Genomic DNA, 21,673 nt, shown 5'->3' with positions numbered 1-21,673 from the left:
TGAATTACTCTGGATCACTTTAGATAAAAATATGAAACTGATAGTCACATATTAATTAATAGAAAGTAGATATTACCATTTCTATTTTAATAATAATATCAGCCTTTTTTTTTCTATAAATTCGTATAAATATATAATTGTAAAAAATCATGTCTAAAATATCATTAGGGTTAAAGTATTAAATTGGTTCTTACGGTTTGGGTATAATTATGTTTTGGTCCTTAAAGTTTAAAGTGTCCTATTTGAATCCAAAAAAGTTTTATTTAACTTCAATTTAGTCCCACGTCAAAAGTTAAATAATTAACGAAATATCTTACATGACAGCAGTACAACTGTACAAGAACAAAGATCGATAATCTGAAAAATAAATACAAGTTTCAAAGGCACAAAATCAACTGTAAATGCATCAATATATTTATTTATTATTCTCCTTAGTTCTACAGAAAATATTTCATTTAAATTGTAATAAAAATGATAAATAAATGTATTGATACATCCAGCCATCCACAGTTGATTTTGTGTCTTTGGAGCTTGTACTTATTTTCAGATTATCTATCTTGTTTTTATACTACTAGCAGTTAATTATTTAACTTTTGACTTCACGGTCGGATATTTTAAACTTTAAGAACCAAAAGAGGATTACCTAGAACCAATTTAATACTTTACTCTAGTATTATTTTTCCTAATTAATATATGAAGACTGTTTTTTATAAATAACTCGTCTGTTTTAATGATTTTAATCTACAATGAGAGTAACACTTTTAACATTGATATGATAATCAAATCTTATATAAAAACTCCGATCATGTTAATTATTTTGCAAGTTTTTTTGGTAGATTGTAACTCTTTATTGTCAATGTAAAAATATTATTTATTAATTAATCATCATCTGTCCGTTTTATTATATTATTTAAATTTTTTTTATATGACAAAATAAATAATATATGATTAAAATTTACATTTTTTACTCAGAATATTTTTAAATAAATGACTTGGCTCATGTGAATTTCTTCCGGTTTACCAACATGTTTTTAAAATTAAAATTAAAACAGTTCAAAATGTCTAAATCCATTTTATGTAAAATGTCTTCCTATCCATTAGCAATATTTTAAGAAAATTTAATAATACTATACATCACGTGGAATATATATATACAATATTAAGATTAAGATATCCTGCCATGCCACGAAAAAATAAAATAAAATAAAAATACTGTAACTTTCTTTTAAAAGGAAAAGTCATAGCTTTGAATTGAATAAGTAAAAGAAGCCTGAGAGTAAAGTGTGAAACTCTTTTCAATCAAAATACCATATAATATTATTTTAATTGTATAATTATCACTAATCTGATAATAATTATGCCTAAACTTTGAGAAAAGTCTGACATGACATGATATAGAGATTCATAGTTTTTGTAATTGGATAAAGTATATTTTTTGTTTTTAAAGTTTGGCAAAAATTTTAAAAATATTCCTAAATTTTATTTTATTTTAATTTTGTCCCAAAAATTTTCGATTTGCATCAAATATACTTTCGATGGCTAAATTTTTAAAAAATTTAAGACCAATTTAATAATAATGCATGAAAGTTATGCTTAATTTGTTTGTGTTGAGAGTTATTTTTATAAAATTATTGTTGAATTGGTCTTAAATTTTTTAAAAAATTAACCGTCAGGAATATATTTTATGCAAATAAAACTTCTGAAACAAAATAAAATTTAAAAATATTTTTAAAACTTTTATCAAATTTCAAGAAGAAAAAATATACTTTACCTTTTGTAATTTAATCATTGAAGTAATATAGAAACCCCATTGACAATAACCTACCACCAAAGAAATTAAAGAAAATATAATAAAGCAAAGGATCGCTATCAAAGGCATCTTATGATTGCATATAAATCAAAGAATGCAAGTGTAAGGACTAAGGGCCTATTGTTGCTTGTTTGTTTCCTAAGCAACTTCCTTCACACACCACAAATCAAAGTCAGAATTGGACAAGTTCTTGATGCCACTCAAGTTGTCCCAATGTACTACTACACTTTAGAGGTGATTTATATTGGAGATGCTTATTATTAATGCTTGAATCAACTTAGAATATTTCTTGACATTAATATATATTAAGAATAAAATAATATTTTGGACCTAACATTTGAGTTAAATTTTAATTTTGTTTTTGATGTTTAAATTTTTTTATTTTTATTTTAAATATTTTGTTTTGTCTTTTTTTTTTTAATTAATTTTTTATTATTATACTTTTCTATAATTTTTACTCTCAAATTACTATAATTATTATTTCAGTCAAGACATTAAAATATGACAAAAAATTAAAAACAAGAGATGTCAAATATTAAAGATGAAATTAAAATTTATTTTAAATATTAAGATTAAAATAATATTTTTTGAATATTAATTACCTTATTATACTTTTCTTTTTGTTAAGATTTAAAAATATAGATTATATAGAGAATAGCCTCTTCTGCACTCTCCTACTAATTATCATTTATGGTTTAAATTAGACTTTAATTTGATTGATTTGATTGATATCTATCGGAGTGAATTAGCCCCTTTACAGCTGGGGAAAAAAAAGTTATTACCAGATGAAGAGACCAGTTTTGCTTAATGCAAAAATGATTAATCCTGTTATGTGGATGCTACTCCCTTTTGGTTAACATTTACATTAGTTACTTTAAAATTTTGTTATATTTCGGGTCATGCCAAGACATAGATACAATGGGACGTGTTTATTGTTTAGTTTGTGATACAGAAATAAAAAGGATATGTTTACCTACAAATATATATATAATATATATGTAATTTATATTTCAAGAAAATGGTAAAACACGAATTTTGAGTAATAGAAATAGATATAAATAATTGTTTTTGACTATTTTATCCTCGCTCATTTTATGAAATTCCAAATCTCTTCTCTTTTTGTTACAAATTCTAACCAATAACTTTTTTATTCTGTAATATTAAAGAGTCTCTTCTCCTTTATTTTTGTAGATTCAAAATTTCTTCATTTGTGTGTGTTGCCTATTTTGTGAAACTCTTGATTGTCTTTTTACGATCTTTTCTTTCTTCTGTGCTAAAATTTATTCAATACATACACATCGAATTTATTGTTGAATCCAAATAAACTTTAAATAAATTAATAAATGAACCAAAATTACTTAAGAAATAAAAAATTTGGTCAATACTTATTAGCAGCACCAGATGAACCTCAATTAATACACAAATGAACCAAAATTAGTTCAATTTTAAACAAGCAGTTAAAAAGACTCAATCATCAACAAAAATACATACAATTTATTTCTGAATCCAAATGAATCTCAATTAAACTAAAAAATAAACCGAAATTACTTAAGAAATAAAAAATTTGGTCAATACTTATCAACAGCATCAAATGAATCTCAATTAATTCACAAATGAACCGAAATTAGATCAATTTTGAACAAGCAGTCAATAAGACTCAATCATCAATAAAAACACATCGAATTCATTTATGGATCCAAATAAACCTCAATTAAAAGAAGGAAAAGAAAAACACAGCAACAATAGCAGCAATAAAAGAATGTCGACGACTGAGAAAAAACACACGAAGAAAAAAAAGAAACGCGAAGAAGAAGGAAGAACGCGAAAAAGAAGAAAAAGAATGCGAATACGAAGAAGGAGGAAATCGATGAAGAAGAAGGAAGAACGCGAAAACGAAGACAAAGACGAAGAAGGATATGTTTTGCATTATTGAAACGCGAGTGTGTACACCCTGGTGTGATAAAAGTGGTTTTTGTTGAGTTTGGGCTAATTTGGTTGGACATGGTTACAAAAAATACTTGGATGTGTAGTTGGACGGTATAAAATATGTGTTGGAATATAAATACACATTAAAAATAAATTAAACTATATATATTTATATACAAATACATTGGTGGATGATTTTAGTGATTATTTTAGTGTACGAATAGCATTTTTGATAAATAAAATATTTTACTAAAAGTAATTAAAAATATAATTTTTTTATAATTTTAATTCATTAAATACATAAAAAAGTTTAAAATTTTTAATATTGTACTCTTTAAGATACAAATTAGTTAAATTCTTACTTAAATTATCTAAGAAATTCTCATAGTTCAGATAATACTAATCATATTTTGGTCACAGATGGACACACTAAAGACTTTTTCCAACCACAATCAGCTCTTGTTGATTAAGCTCATAATCCAAATTTAAGCAATGTTGTTAGCCCAATAGAGTGAGCCCAGATTGAATTGGGCTTGACATTTTGAAAACAGCTCAGTGGACCCTAATCTATGGTAGTGTTTTACTTACAATTCGGATCCAATATTTTTTTATTAGCATCTTCATAAATATGTTTTCCATGTTCCAAAAACTTTTTCGAGAAAAACAAACAAAAACATCAATCCGCTAGGTCTCTTTCTACAGTGGGTGTTTCATGTATATTATTTATTAAAGTTTTAAAATATTTGTTCTATTTTAAGTTTTTTTAATTAATTTTTACTAAGTAATTTTAAGAAAGATAATAAATTAAACACTTATTCAATTAATTGAAAAAAACAAGGACAGTTCTATATATTTACATAATTTTCTAATATCATTTTCAGGTATTTTATTTTGTAACAACTATTGTGACATGAAAAGACTAATTTCATTTAAACCTTAGACATTTTATTTCAAAGAATTAATTAAAAAGTATTCTAATTCTATTTGTTTAGAAGACAATAATAAGTTTTTAAAAAGTATTCCATATATTTAATATAAAAACTATTAAATAATTATTTTTTAAATAAATTTTTAATAATTTTTTATAATATTTTTAATTAGTGTTATAAGAATATTGAATAGTAAAGTTTTGTTTGAAAATTATAAATAAATTTGAGTTCTAATTGTAACGAGGGAAAATAAATTGATAGTACGTCAAAACTAAGGGTTTGTAGTCTTTTTTTTTTTTTTTTCCAAAAGAGAGTAGGTTATATTTCATTAATTATTGAAAAATGAAATATAAAGATGTTTAAAAGCAGGACAGCATAATGAAAGGTGTAGATTTCTCAAAAACACTACACTGAAGGTATTCATCCAACGGTGCGTGGTCGAAAAACGAAAAAAACCTTAAAGAAGAAAGAATGATAAATCAAATTGAATGCAACTAAAAGCTTGCCTCATGGAGATGACGACCTAAACTAGGAGTTCTTTAGATTTCACGGAACAACTTGACAGAGCTTGCTAGAATGGCAGACGGCATTGAAATAGAACCTTCAAAAATCAACTGGTTGTGAGCTTTCTAGCAGTTTCAGCAAATGATGGCAAGCAATTGAGGATTACGGTCAGCATTTTTCAACGGGTTAAGCATCTCTGTTGATGCAGTCCATCATGTCCAAAAGTCGTTAGGACTCTGAGGGGAAAGACAGTCACGAAAATAACTGTGAGACCATACATCTTTAATTCTAGAGCAATCGATCAAACAATGAGTGACAGTTTCAGTTGCTTCATGACAGCAGGGGCATATTGGTGATATAGATGGGATGCGGTGATGAATCTGAGCAAGCACCGGAAGCGGCCATGGAGAGCTTTCCAGATAAATAGCTTAATTTTGTGAGGCAAGTTCAACTTCCATAGATCAATCCACGGCTTTTTCTGGTGCATATAATTATGGCAAAGCTCCAGAGGCAGATGGTAAAATAAATAGCCAATTCTGTAACCTGAAACTGTATCATATTGCTTGGATTTGTTTAAATCCCATTGCAATTTGTTCCTACTCTGCTGAATTTTAACTGACAAAATCCTGTTTGCAACGTCTTGGGAAAATAATTCTTGAATGAGATTCTGATTCCAATTTTCATCTTCAGTAATTAGATCATTAACTCTTGGAACCAACTCAAAAATAGCCTGTCTATTTGGCATGTCATAAATCATTAAAGGATACGAAGGAGGCAACCAAGGATCCTCAAAGGTTCGAATATTCTCTCCAGTACCCACAGCCCAATTAAGACCTTTTTCAACAATCTTTCGGCCTTCCAGTATACTCCTCCATCCCCAAAAAGGTAAGACTCCAATTTCTGCCATTATAGCATGACCATTGCTAAAGTATTTACCTCTTAGGATTTTGGATAATAAGGAAGTAGGCTGTGTTACGAGTTGCCAAAACTGTTTGCCTAAAAGCGCCAGATTTTGGATTCTGGGATCTTTAAATCCAAGGCCTCCTTCTTTTTGTGGGCGAGTCATAGTGTCCCAGCTAATCCAAGCCATCCGCCTTTCAGAACCTTTTTGTCCCCACCAGAACTGAGAAAGTAGAGAGTGAATTTCCGAAATTAAACTATCAGACAACTTGATGCAAGACAATATATAAATAGGAATAGCTTCTCCTACTACTTTAAGCGCAATACGTGTCTACCACCTGACGATAGAAGATTGCGCTTCCACCCTTGGATTCTTTTTCGAACCTTTTCTTTGATCATACTAACAGAAGCCTTTTTCCATTTAGAGACTGTAGAAGGCAAATCAAGGTATTTATCTTGAGTCCCAATATGATTAATATTCATAGAGTTAGCCAGTAGTGTACAAGTAGTGGAGAGAGTGTTGTGGCTAAAGAATACAGTAGATTTATTAAGATTTACCCTCTGCCACTGATACTTTCATAAGAATTCAATAAATGCAAGATATTTGAACATGCTTCAGGATTAGTCTTACAGAATAAGATGGAATCATCAGCAAAGAGGAGGTGGTTGACCTTGGGACATCGCCTATGTATCTGAAGACCCTGAATTAGTCTGTTTTGTTCTGCCTTGTGTAGCGAGAATGAGAGACCTTCTACACAGAAAAAAAAAGATAGGGAGATAGAGGATCTCCTTGTCGAATACCTCTATTTGGTTTGAAGAAACCATATGGTTGTCCTTCCACAATAACAGAATAAGAAACAGTTGTCACTAATTCTCGAATCCACATGATCCACCGGGAGTCAAAACCAAACTTCTTCAATATAAACCAAAGAAAGTGTCATTCCACTCTATCATATGCCTTACTCATATCTAATTTTAGCGCCATTTCATTTTCGAGTCCCCTTTTTTTGTTCTTCAAATAATGCATACACTCGTGAGCAATTAGGATATTATCAGAGATTCATCTGCCTTTAATAAAAGCACTTTGCGTAGGGCTAATTAGTCTATTCATCAGACCCTGAAGTCTATGTACAAATACTTTGGAGATAATCTTGTAAACGACTGAAGATAGGCTTATTGGTCTTACCTGAGTCATATTTTTAGTATCAGAAATCTTAGGAATAAGACAGATATGAGTGTGGTTAAAACTCTTCAAAATTCTGCCCCCTAAAAAGAAGCTCTTAACTGCTCGAAACACATCACCACTAAGTATGTTCCAAAAATTTTGAAAAAATTTTGCTGTCATACCATCGTCTCATGGAGCACTTTAAAGATGAATGCTAAATATTACACGTTTCACTTCTTTCATAGTCATTGGTCTTTGAAGCCTGAGATTCCTGTGAGCTGTAACCTTAGGTTCAAAATCTATTTTAACAAAAAAAAATTATTTTAAATATATGTTCTAAGAAATGGTAATGACTTACTTTTTTAAATTTATAAGTAAATCACGTTAAAAACAAGTTGGCTAACTCTAAAAATACTCAAATCATAAACCGTTATATAAAATTTAAAAAATTTAATTAAAAATTAATTATTTTTCAATTAATAATACTTATTTTTAAAATTATTTTTTTTTTAAATTATAAATTTTAAATTTTGAATTCTAAATATAATCATAAATTTTAAACTTTAAAAAAAATAAAAACTAAAAAAATAATAAATTAATAAAAAAATTATGAATATTATTTAATTAAATATTAATTTTATATATCTTTCTAAATTTAAACACCAACGGCAAGACAAATTCTGTAACTTCAATCATCTAAGATAAAACGTGGTATTTGGCATTATTTATTTTAAATTCCTCTCTATCACTTGTTTAAGTGAAAATAAAAAATATATAAATTATAAATTGTTGCATGCATCTCTGTAAGTTATTCCATCTTACAAACTTAACTCTTTTTGTATAAATAAAAATAAAATATATAAGTAAAAATTATTTTCTGTGTCAAAAGTACAAATTACTCTTAACTGTATACATGGATCTTGTTAACATGTATTTAAAAAGTACATTTTAGGAGTACTATAAAAAAATATTTTAAAAAATTATCAAAAAATATTTTTTATATTTTTAATACAACAAATACCTAAAGCATTTATATTATTTAAATATAAATAATTATATCTTTTATATATTGCTACAGTATATATATTTTTTTAATTTTAACTTTATTACATAGAGACTCTAATTCAAAACAAAATTCATCTTTTTGGAATTACTTAAATAAAAAAATTGCATGCAGAAATGTTATCATATGTGATATGTTTGTTTAAATCATCAATATAACTAGTTGCAACAGGCATTGAAGAACATCCCTATAAGTTATAACCAGCTGCTATAGATTTTGAAAAACACTGTTGTTTTTGTTGATCCTTCACTGTCCACGAGCTGTATATCATCAATGGAGAAGCTAAAAGAAGAAGACAAGACAATGAACGAGAGAGCGGATGTTAATCGGTTGCATGTAGATTTTTCTTACTCTGTTGTTAAATGACAGTGGCCAAATTGAATGTATTTAGACTTCCAAGAAAGGTCGCGTTTCGATGTGATTTGAGTTAAATTTTGCAAATATTACCTTATCTGAGACCATTTAAGTTTTTTTTTTATTTAAATAGCTAACCAACTTTTTATTGCAAAATATTTTATATAAAAAACAAACTGAACATACATGTAAATAGAGAGAATTATTTAAAAGAAAAATACCTAAACTTAATGTAGAATTATACCATACCGTTAAACTCTTTTTGAAAAAATAGCTTAAACAATAAATGATTATATTAAAAGTAGTTTATAAATAAATTATTTTGTATTTGGATTTTTAATTCTAAAAGAGCTTATTTTATAAAAATGTGATAAAAAGTAGAAGTATTATGAGAGAAGTAATTTTTTTTAACTTCTTTATAAGCTCCTAAATAATTTCTCAAAAAGCTACAATTTGATTTTAAAAATTGCACCAAATATTAATACTACTACTTTTCATAAGTTAAAAGTTAAAAAAAATTATTTTAAAACTTTTCAAATGGACCTTAATCATCTAGATATAAGTGCATTACAGAAATTGATTTGATTTCCTTCGTCAGTCTTCCTGCCTTTATAGTCTTGTCTATGGTTTCTGCCATTCTCTTTATTAACGCTAATACCAATTTTCACGGCTAATTTCACAATAAGTATTTTTTGAATGATTTAACTATTCTTTTTGAAAAAAAAAAAAAAAAAAAACCTAAGCAGAAGGGGATTTCTCCTGCTAGTCAATTGCGTCAAACTCATTTCACTTGAATAAGATCATTCCTAACAAGTTGTTTCCCATGAACGACTGTAATCGTGCTAGATAACGTTACATTGATTGTCTAATTTCTCTAAATGATTTAGCTATTGAAGACAATATATATATATATCAAAGGTAATAACCTAAATAAATGCCATAAAAAAAAAGTTGTAAAGTGTGAATTTTTAGAGTTGCTTTCTTTGATTCTCTATGGAATATAGATAGATTTAAGGAGACTCGCCAACGGAATTCGTTGGTGTTATTCACTAAGGAGAAAGAAGAAAAAGATATAAAAATTGAAAATTGAAAATTTTAGATAAAATGATAAATTTGATAATATTATTAAATTAATATTTTATGAGAAAAATAAAATAACATTAGTACATCTCAATTTAAAATGAGATTTTTATGTGAAAATTAAATAAAATTTTTTAAATACAATATTTTTTTTCTTTAAAAAAAAAAGAGTTGTTAAAATGAATCCCAACAAAAAAAATAATTAGATCGTTAGATGAATATAGGATATTGTCTCATCTCATTATCGTGTATTTTGCATTGTTGTCTTTGTTCAATGTCTTATACTAATGTTTTGTCAATATCACGTCTGATTTCATGAACAATTCAATTTATTAGTTCTTCAAATCTTAGATTTTGGAATAATCTCAACATCAATTTGATTTTTTTATTTTTGTCATTTTTAACATTTTTATACAATTCAATTAAAAAAAACTTATTTTTATTAAAATTTTACTTAATATAATAGGTGTTTTTATTAAAATATATATCATTCTTTTAATAAAATACATAGTCAAAATAAATACATCTTATTATTAATTCTTAATAAAAAAAATATGAAAAAATTAGAATGGACCTAATATAATTATAGGTGGTAATTACAAGTGCATGTAATGGAAGAATAGGTTATTACTTCTAGGGTAATTCATTGGTCTCCATGTATGTATTTTATAATTTACTGTGCCAAGTATAATGACTATGACCAAACTCATATAACAACATATAATAAATAAGAAAGGGATATGTCAATAGTTCAATATGGCATGCTAGGTATCTCCTTACTGAAATCTTGGTACTTCTATTTATAATGAACAGATATGATTCATATGAAAAAATAAACAGAATAATTGTGTAAAATAAATTAAACAAAATTCACGCTAAAAAAATTTAGAGTTAATATAATAAAGAGTGTACTCAAATATACTCGATATAAGAAAAAGTCATACAACATAATTTGTTAAATGTATTAAAATTAAATTCACTAACTATATCTAACTATTCACCATCATTTTCTGTTTATAATTTATATGGATGAAGTTATCCTAAACGTGATTCTGAGTGCGTGTGGTCCAATAAAAAAAACAGAGACAACCGCACCAACGCACAAAGTAAAAATCTACACTCGTCACTAGAATCAATACTGAAACAATATAAAGTCATCACTTCTCATTCCTAGACAATATCATAACCAAACTCCAATGCCATTTTGAAGGTGAAATAGTTTTCATATCACCTTCATTTCATTGTACTTCCACTCTCTTGTTCATCTATATATTTTCAGAAATACAAATCACTTTCACTTTCTATTGTGCATGTAAGTGCTACTGTTTCAGTGTTTATGTACATGCATGCACACCATCATTGATCTCTTTGTTGTGCATGTCTTTGTAGACGATTTTTTTGAGAGTTTTAAGTAGTGTTGTTGTTCTATAATGGCTTCTCTGTGTATATTCTCGTCTCCTCTCCGCTATGCAACATCATTATTATCGTCATCTCAATGGGATGTTAATCAATTTTATCATTCCCAATATAGATTTAATCAGGTTAGAAAATCCTTATTTTGTTGTTATTTATTTATTATCCAATTTCGATCTTTCTTTTGTTTTTTAATTTTTGGTTTTGATTCATTGTTATAGAAGAGGAGAAAAAAATTATGTGGCGTTCATGCATCACTGTCTGACACAGAAGATTATCATTCTCAGAGACCACCAACACCACTACTAGACACTATAAACTATCCCATTCATATGAAAAATCTCTCTATAAAGGTACAATAATATCTAAACAAACCATCAAATTTTATTTTAATTACCCCACATGAATTTATAACAAAATAATCATAAATTAAATAAAAAATTTATTATTATTGTTAAAACAATACGAACAATTTATACAGGAATTGGAACAACTGGCGAAAGAGTTGCGATCCGACCTTATTTTCAATGTTTCTAGAACTGGTGGTCATTTAGGATCAAACCTTGGTGTTGTGGAACTCACGGTTGCTCTACATTATGTGTTCAATACTCCTAAGGATAAAATCTTGTGGGACGTTGGTCATCAAGTATGGTTTGATTTTACTCTTTCTTTAAAATTTGTTTTGTAATGGTCATCTTTGTAAACAAACATTTTGATTGAATTTTGCAGTCATATCTTCATAAAATTCTCACTGGTAGAAGGGATAAAATGTATACCATAAGGCAAACAGATGGATTATGTGGGTTTACCAAAAGGTCTGAGAGTGAATATGATTGTTTCGGCACGGGTCACAGTTCAACGACCATATCAGCAGGACTTGGTAATAATTCTTCTATTTTCTATTTTCTATTTGACATAGAAATTTCCATGCCATTGAAATTTGAAAATCTCGTTATTGCATGAATAGGAATGGCGGTTGGCAGGGATTTGAAGGGAGAAAAAAACACTGTAGTTGCTGTTATTGGCGATGGTGCTATGACCGCTGGCCAAGCTTATGAAGCAATGAACAATGCTGGATATCTTGATTCGGACATGGTTATTATACTAAATGACAATAAACAGGTCTCTCTCCCAACTGCAACTCTTGATGGACCCATACCACCAGTAGGTGCGTTGAGTAGTGCTCTCAACAGGCTACAATCAAGTAGGCCTCTCAGAGAACTCAGAGAAGTTGCAAAGGTAAGCAAATTATAAGTCACTAACGAAAAAATTTTATTTGACTTTGCTAAAACTGATTATGTACTCAATATGATATTTTGGCAGGGTGTAACTAAACAAATTGGCGGACACATGCATGAGTTGGCTGCAAAAGTTGATGAATATTCTCGCGGCATGATTAATGGCTCCAAATCTACCCTATTCGAAGAGCTTGGACTTTATTACATCGGCCCTATTGATGGTCATAATATAAATGATCTTATTTCCGTTCTCAAAGAAACCCAAAGTACTCAAACAAGCGGTCCTGTGCTAATCCATGTTATAACAGAAAAAGGTCGTGGATATCCTTATGCAGAAAAAGCGGCAGACAAGTACCATGGTAATAGAGGCTCTATCAACATGAATTTATCACTTTTTGGTCATTTAGCCTGACGCTAATAAATTTCACTCTGCCATTACAGATTGCATACATCAAATTCTTTGCATGTCAATTATTACCACCCACCTCGCCTTAATAAACACAGGAATGAATTAGGAAGACATTGAAGGACCATATATAGTCACTATTTTCTTCATTTCCTTTTATTAAAGTGATTCACCAAATACTATTACTCATGACTCATTATAATTATTATGAATTATATAATGAAAGAAACAAAATTGGACACCTCTAAAGTAGACTGGAGGATTGTATCTTAAATATTTCTGCAGAATAAACAATAATCCTTTAGTAACATAAAATATTTGTGATTGATTTGATTTTGCAGGTGTTGCTAAGTTTGACCCGGCAACTGGAAAACAGTTCAAGGCTACGGCTAAAACTGAGTCATACACAAGTTATTTCGCAGAAGCTTTAATTGCAGAAGCAGAAGCAGACAAAGACATAGTTGCAATCCATGCTGCAATGGGAGGTGGAACTGGCTTAAATATCTTCCATAAACGTTTCCCATCAAGATGCTTCGATGTCGGGATTGCAGAACAGCATGCCGTTACATTTGCTGCTGGTCTGGCTTGTGAAGGCATGAAGCCTTTCTGTGCAATATACTCATCATTCATTCAGAGAGCTTATGACCAGGTAACACAGCATAGCATGTTGTTGCTTTGAAATTGATACATAACTCAATGTATTTTGTTCCATAGGTGGTGCATGATGTGGATCTGCAGAATCTTCCGGTAAGATTTGCTATGGATAGAGCTGGATTAGTTGGAGCTGATGGTCCTACACATTCCGGCTCTTTCGATGTAACTTTCATGGCATGCCTCCCAAACATGGTGGTGATGGCTCCGTCTGATGAAGCTGAGCTCTTCCACATGGTTGCTACTGCCGCCGCCATTGATGATAGACCAAGTTGTTTCCGCTATCCGAGGGGGAATGGTGTTGGTGTTGCACTACCAGCAGGGAACAAAGGAACTCCTCTCGAGGTAAATGAGAATTATGAAGATTTAGAAGCAACTATTTTAATTTTCAAATCAAATTAATGTCTTCAATTTGTTCTCAAACCTAAACAGATTGGAAAAGGTAGGGTATTAATTGAAGGCGAAAGGGTTGCCCTCTTGGGCTATGGAACAGCTGTTCAGAACTGTTTAGCCGCTGCATCCTTATTGGGACGCCACGGCTTGCATGTGACGGTGGCGGACGCACGTTTCTGCAAGCCGTTGGATCACTCCCTCATTCGCAGCCTCGTGAAATCTCACGAGGTCTTGATCACCGTGGAAGAAGGATCCATCGGAGGATTTGCTTCACATGTTGCTCAGTTCATGGCCCTTGATGGCCTTCTTGATGGAAACTTGAAGGTATATATCAACGCATACTTTATAATAATAATACTAAAATGTTTCGCTACAAAAAAAGAAAAAAAAAGTTAAAAATAGTCTAATTTTATTTTATTTAATATTTATTAATTATTAATAAATATTACTAAAATAAATTTGAGTTTTTTTTCCTAACATTACTCATATCATCAATTATGTTATCAACATATTAAAATATAAAATACACATTACTAATATATGTATTTTACAAATGCAGTGGAGGCCAATGGTTTTGCCAGATTGTTACATTGATCATGGTTCACCTTCTGACCAATTATCTCTGGCTGGTCTCACACCATCTCACATAGCAGGGGCCGTATTCAAAATCCTTGGACAAACTAGAGAAGCACTTGAGGTCATAAATATGAAATAAAATCTACCATGCCTTATCATCTCCAGCTTTGTATAAATGTTGTTAGCGTTAATGTCCCTTGTATAATGTATACAAAAATAATGTAAAATCTTAATGTTGTTTAGCATTGGGAATTATTATATGAGGGGACATGGAAGCTAAGGTTGTAGAATAAAAAGACTATCAATGTGTGCTTTGTTATCTATATTCTTATGTTTTTTTTTCTTTGATATACTTCACTTTATTTAATCTTAAAATTTTAATTGCTTCTATTTAATTTTTAAATTTTATGAATATAACTTATGTTAATTTTTAGAATAATTTTTAGCATACAAACATTAATATAAGGTTGATATAAATATCTAGATATTCCATTAAAATATATAAAACGAAACTATTTTAACTTTTAATTTAAATAACCTAAAACGAAGCAGTTTGTAACTTCTTTTTGATAGAGATAAAAACAGGCTTATACAAGGAATTCAGATTTACAGAAGGTCTCCAACAGTCAATCATCTTCTCTTTGCTGATGATTCTATCTTATTTGGAAAGGCTAATGAGAAATCATGTAACAATATCCTATCTCTACTCAATGAATATGAGATGTTTATCGGACAGAAAGTTAACCTCCACAAATCAGCAGTTTTTTCGGTCAAAACACCCCACTCGCTAGAAGACAACAGCTAACAGAATTACGTAACATAGAGCATATGTGGGAACCCAAGATAAATACACCTAGGCCTTCCCTCCATTATTTAAAGATCTAAAAGGAAAATATTCGGTACAATAAAGAATAAAATTTAGAAAAGAGTCAGGCTTAGAAGAAGAATCTATTATCAGTGGCAGACATGTTTTAATCAGAGCTGTTGAAGAAGCTATTCTAATATATACGCTTTCATGTTTCAAGCTTTTAGATTCTCTAGTGGAAGACATACACATGATTTAAGACAGTTTTGGTAGGGTCAGAAGGGAATGAAGAAAAAAATGGCTTCAGTTAGTTGGGATTGTATGACCAGACAAAAAAAAAAACGCAAATTGAAATTCAAGGATCTCAGAACCCAGAATCTAGTCTTGCTGGGTAAATAGTTTTGGCGAATTACTATTAAGCCTAATTTGCTACTTATGCGTGTGCTCAAAGGAAAATACTATAGGTATACTAATCTTTTTTGGCAGATAAAGGAAACCAACCTTCCTGTGGTTGACAAAGTCTACTGGAGAAAAAAAAGTGGTAGAAAAGCGGTTTGAGATAGAATATAGCATCCGACATAAATGTTCGTATTTGAGAGGACCCATGGTTATCCCCACCCTACCCTTTTAGACTCAATAACAACAACAATTCAATAACAAACATCAATTGGGTACATGATTTTTTTCATGCGCCACTTGAGCACTTTTTACCGGCGCTGAAAATCAATTTGGAGTTAAAATTACCGTCCAAAGGAAAAAAGTTTATGTGAAAAGCAGCACATAAAAAATTACTTGTACTCAATTTTATCAACTATAAATTCTCAAATACATTTTATCAAATGACAAGTAAAGATATTAAAAGAGGACAATTTTTTATAACTTTTCTTACATCTCTGTGTTAGGTGTTGTAGAAGGCAAAAAATTTAAAAATTTTTGAAAGTGAGTAACTGATGGCAATGATAATTATAAAAACAATAAAAAAACTATAACAAAAAAGTACTCAAATTGTAGAGTATTGTTTTCTATGAATTTTTTATTTCTTTTATTAATTAATTTTTTTGTTAGTATTTAATGTTTATTAAAATAATTTTTTTCTTATTTTTATTTTTATAATGGATAATGTATTTTTTTTATAAAATAATGTATATATATTATGAGTTTCTCATTTATTTCTCACCTAGGATCCTCCAATATTGACTCATTTATTTCTTACCTAGGATCCTCCAATATTGATGAATGGATATGTGCCGATACTTCCAAGGAAATGCGTGCATGAAAATGTTTTACAACGTCGTGTCACATTTATAGAAGCAAATGCCTACCATTTGGTCCCTTCTATTTTGTTTTAGGATAAAGTGATAATTAGATGATTGAAGATTTTAATTAGCTTTGAATAAATTAGTTTTATTTTTTAAATACTAATTTAGTCTTTTAAAATAGTAAATAGTGTATATATAATATTTTTTATGGATTTATTAATTAAAATTTAATAAATAATATTTATATGTATTGTTAATTACTTTAATATGTATATTTATAAAAAGTAAATATATAGATTATAATTTTTGGAACGAAATTTTACTTGTTTTAATAGAATTTATGATAAACAAAGAGCAGTTGATAAAGTGTATATAAAAACTCAAAAGATAATAAATACTTCATTGTTTAAAACTATATCATTTTCATGTTCATATGAGAATAACAAGATATACATCACTATAAATAATAAAATACATAAATAATTCAATTTTATTTTATACTATTCATTGACAAAAATCCTAATTTTAAAAATTTCTATTCTATTCTCACTGATCTAATCCTCTTTATTTTTTATACAAATTTCGTATCATAATCTTTCCAAAAAAAATCAAAAATTGAAATGGATATTCATCTTTTTAGTTTATCAGAGACTCTGTCGTTATCATTTCAAATATAATCGAGTTACGAATGACTAGGTACGTGTGTCACACATACAATAATAAGAGATCCATGCACTAAATACGTCACGCCATCAGAGGACATTTGCACCAATATGAATCTGGGCTGCGGGCAGTGTGGCACTTATTCATGCATCACATTTGCAATTAGAACAAAATAATATTAAATACTTAAAATATATAAAATAATATATATTTAAATATTAAGAATAAAGTGACAAAAATTTTAATTTATGATGAATTAATTTTTAGAAAAAAATATCAATTAAATTTTCTATTATAATAAACAATGAATATGTATGTCTTTCTATTAATAAATTGTATAAAATAGATAGTACAAAATAAAATAAAGTTGTTATATATTTTATCATCTAAATTATAAAACAGGTAAAATTTTGCTAAAAATTTTGTTATTTACATAACAATTTTTTAAAAATAGACATATTACAATAATTAAACGTATATATAAATAACACTGTTAAATTTTACGTCATAAATTAACAGATAAATAACACAATAATTAATAGTATATATAAATAACATAATAGTTAATAGTACATATAACCAACTGCTCTTTATTTATTTAAGGTATTCATTATTTGTTACTAGAAAGGACTAAATTAATACTTGTTTTTTTCAGTACTAATTAATCTAAAATTAAAATTTTTAAAAATTTAATTATCATTTTATTCAAAATTTAATAATATAATTTTGTGATTAATTTTAATTTTAATGTGTACGTAATTATTTTTACTATATTTAGTGCATGTTTGGGCGCCATTATTTTGTTAAAAAAAAGATCTTTTTTCAATGAAAAAAGATCTTTTTTTATTTTTTAGTGTGTTTGGCAAATTTCTAGTAGTAAAAGTAAAAGCACTAGTAAAATAAAAAAAAAAGACCTTTTTTGAGAAGCTGTAATTTACATCTTTTTTTAAAAGATCTTTTTTCTTTAAAAAAAAAGATGTTTTTCATGTAATAAATAAACAAAAAAGTACTTTTATATTGTTATACACAAACATAATTGATAGATAAAAAGATCTTTTTGTATGAGATATCCAAACATAAAATTACTTTTACTTCTCCATAAGATCTTTTAAAAAAAGATAACTCGAAAAAAGATCTTTTCTTAGAAGCTCACCCAAACAAGCCCTTATAATTTGTTGCTACGAGTTCTACGCGGAGGAGGTTACCTAAAAAAAGAACTTTTGAGATTTTTTTTATCATACTTATAGATTTATTAAGATATTCTCATACCAACTCTTAAAGAGCCTTATGTTAGGAAATTATTTGATTTCCTAACTTATTTGTGGGCAATACATATATTAATTATAATCGCAAATTATGCTATTTCAAATTAAATGATTTATATAATGGTGATCTCATTTATTGTTATAAATGCTAAATTGAATAAGTCATTATTACTTTTGATTTGGAATTAAATGAGAATAAAACCGGATATTATCTTTTTGGATTTTAGATATATTATCTTTTGGGCTTTAGATACTATTTTATTTGGGCTTAAGGGTTTAATGGGTGCTATGCTCAAATATAAATAGACCGTCAGGGTTTCGGTCCCCGATATGCCAAAGCCGCCTTTGTTGCTCTTTCCCCATCAAAAGAGTTGCAGTTCAGCCTCCTAGGAATACAGAAGGCTTTGGTTGAGGAAGATCGAAAGAACCACAAGATCCAAACTCTTCTGATCGTATGATTCATGTTTATGAATTCAGGTACGCTTCCGCATTATGATATGTTATATTTTTGATGATTCGATATGGATGATCTGAGATATTGAAATTAATTTATTCCAACAAGTAGTATCAGAGCCATCCATAATTTAATCATCGAAAATATTCAATTTTATTTTTTTAATTACTGAATTGATATATGGATCGATGTATATATGTTTCTCATTACGTTACGATGTTACATATATAAGAATATATGTATATATATTATATTTGTGCGACTGTGTGGGTTAGTGTATATGTATTTAGTATTGTTCCACATATACAACGTAACTTATCGCCGTTTTGGTTGCTTTTGAATATATATGTGTATATATACTATCCATCATTTATATATATCATTATTTGGTTATACTTTGAGGATATATATGGTTACGTATATATATTTTATGAGAAGGTCTGCCTTTTATTTAGTTTGGCAGATTTTTTTTTTTATATAATAAACAGTAAATTGATTTTTTTAAATAGAAAATAAAGATTAATTTTAATCTTAATGGATCGAGAATTTTTGGCATATGAGTTATAATCATTTTTTTTAAAGGTCTAAAAAGACACCATTAAGATTTAAATCATTTTGCGATTTAAATATTTTTTAAATTGTTACATAAGGAAATTAGTAACAATTTGGATTATTATACTTACATATTTTATAAAGATTTAGTTTTGGAATAAATTGATTGAACATTATGCTGCCAAAGTAGCCTCTTTTGTGAAAATTGATTTATTCAAAACATAAGGAATATGGTGATATGTAATTCATGCGAATATTGGTCGGCCCAAAGGAAGGCCTATATTTAGCCGAATTACATACACATATTAATGGTAAATAAATATTTGGATAACTAAGAATAAAGTAATACTTATTATTTATGCGAACAATAATCGGCCCAAAGGAAGTTTATTGTTTGGCCAAATAATAAGCATTGCACACTTTTGTTTATTTCCTATTAATTATGCGATCAATAATCGGCCCAAAGGAAGGTTATTGTTTGGCCAATTAATAGAAAATATATGCGGTAATAAATAGGTTGCGAAGTTTAAGTTTCCATGTGCGCATTAAGTCGGTCCAAAGAAAGGCTTAATGTGTGACAGAAATTTTGACAATATTTGATTACTGCAATGAGAGTATCACTTACAGTTAATTTTTCTATCCAAAGATTGAAAATTAATGTTGTGCTAGATATCTCAATATGGATTTTTTACCCATTAATAACTAATATTTACTGCATGTTCTTTTTGTTCTGATCCAAAAACTATGGCTTTAGCTACCAATGTTTCTGCACAAATTAGCAGTATTCCTATGCTGAATGGTTCAAACTTTAAAGTTTGGAAATATACCGTGGAGATTGTCCTCGGTTGTATGGATCTAGATATAGCTCTTCAAGAGGAGAAACCCACTTCCACTCCGGAAAACCTCAATGATGTTAAAATAGAGAAGTGGGAGAGATCCAATCGAATGAGCATTATGATCATGAAACGCTCAATTCCTGAGGCGTTTCGGGGCTCAATTACTGAGGATAAAGATGCCAAACAGTTCCTAAAGGATGTTGAAAAATTCTTTACTAAGAATGAAAAGGCGGAGGCAAGTAGCCTTTTGAGCAAACTTGTCTCCATGAGGTATAAAGCTAAAGGGAACATAAGGGAGTACATTATGGAAATGTCTCATCTTGCTTCAAAATTGAAAGCACTAAAGTTAGAGTTGTCTGAAGATTTACTCGTGCATTTCATTTTGATTTTCCTTCCTGCACACTTTGGGCAATTCAAAGTGAGTTATAACACTCTGAAGGACACTTGGTCCTTAAATGAGCTTATATCTCACTGTGTGCAAGAAGAAGAGAGGCTGCAGTAAGATAAGACTGAAAGTGCTCACATGGCTTCATCTTCTCAGTATAAAAGAAAGCGTGATACTACTGCGGATGTGCCTTCTCAGCAGAAAAAGGCTAAGAAACAAGATCAAGTTTCAACTTGTTTCTTCTGTAAGAAGGTGGGACACATGAAGAAGGATTGTACCAAATATGCCACTTGGCGTGTAAAGAAGGGTATAATTCTTACTTTCGTTTGTTCTGAGGCTAGTTTAAGTTATGCACCTGTTGATACTTGGTGGGTAGATTCTGCTGCTACTACTCATGTAAGTGTTACTATGCAGGGTTGCCTATGGAGCCGACCGCCAAGTGATGCTGAAAGATACATCTATGTGGCAGACGGTAATATAGTTGCAGTCGAAGCTATAGGAACCTTTAGATTATGTTCCGCGAGTGGATTTTACTTGGATTTATTAGAGACATTTTTTGTATTGTCATTTAGACGAAATTTAGTTTCTGTTTCTCGTTTGAACAAATCAGGTTATTTTTGTTCGTTCGAAGACAATAAAGTCAGTCTCTTTTATAATTCGAATAATATTTACTCTGGTCATTTGGTGGATAATTTATACAGGCTTGACTCAAATTCCAATAATAATGAAATACTGCAAACAGGTACAAAATGAAAACTAAATGAGAATTCAGCATCATTATGGCACAAACGCCTAGGTCACATCTCTAAATAGAGAATTCAGAGGCTCGTGTCGGATGGAATTCTTAGACCCCTAAATTTGGCGGACTTTGAAGTCTGTATTGAGTGCTTAAAGGGAATAAGGACAAACGAAAGGAAATTAGGTGCCGAGAAAGCTAAAGATGTCTTAGAACTGATATATACCGATATATGTGGCCCATTCCCTACTGTCCCTTGGAATGGACAAACGGTACTTTATTACGTTCATAGATTATTACTCTCGTTACG

The 21,673-nt window shown here is 29.1% G+C and overlaps 1 protein-coding gene across 1 annotated transcript; it reads left to right on the top strand.

Annotated features, from left to right (window-relative positions):
* The first annotated feature begins 10,910 nt into the window (after window positions 1-10,910).
* Window positions 10,911-14,731, top strand: LOC112741103 (1-deoxy-D-xylulose-5-phosphate synthase 1, chloroplastic). The gene is made up of 10 exons (XM_025789938.3): window positions 10,911-11,272; window positions 11,366-11,497; window positions 11,626-11,790; window positions 11,874-12,024; window positions 12,112-12,383; window positions 12,468-12,741; window positions 13,130-13,437; window positions 13,503-13,784; window positions 13,872-14,156; window positions 14,392-14,731. The coding sequence occupies exons 1-10, from the start codon at window positions 11,162-11,164 to the stop codon at window positions 14,545-14,547; spliced, it is 2,136 nt and encodes a 711-aa protein (XP_025645723.1). The 5' UTR covers window positions 10,911-11,161; the 3' UTR covers window positions 14,548-14,731.
* The last annotated feature ends 6,942 nt before the right edge of the window (window positions 14,732-21,673 follow it).

This window comes from Arachis hypogaea, chromosome 14 (assembly GCF_003086295.3).
Source record: "Arachis hypogaea cultivar Tifrunner chromosome 14, arahy.Tifrunner.gnm2.J5K5, whole genome shotgun sequence".
Lineage (NCBI taxonomy): Eukaryota > Viridiplantae > Streptophyta > Magnoliopsida > Fabales > Fabaceae > Arachis > Arachis hypogaea.
This window is presented reverse-complemented; position numbering and strand designations above follow the sequence as displayed.

Excerpts from the sequence above, each read along its gene's own strand:
- LOC112741103 (XM_025789938.3), top strand. The coding sequence starts at position 11,162 with ATGGCTTCTCTGTGTATATTCTCGTCTCCTCTCCGCTATGCAACATCA. Across the intron at positions 12,742-13,129 it reads AGCGGCAGACAAGTACCATG|GTGTTGCTAAGTTTGACCCG; the intron begins GTAATAGAGGCT and ends TTGATTTTGCAG. Across the intron at positions 13,785-13,871 it reads ACAAAGGAACTCCTCTCGAG|ATTGGAAAAGGTAGGGTATT; the intron begins GTAAATGAGAAT and ends AAACCTAAACAG.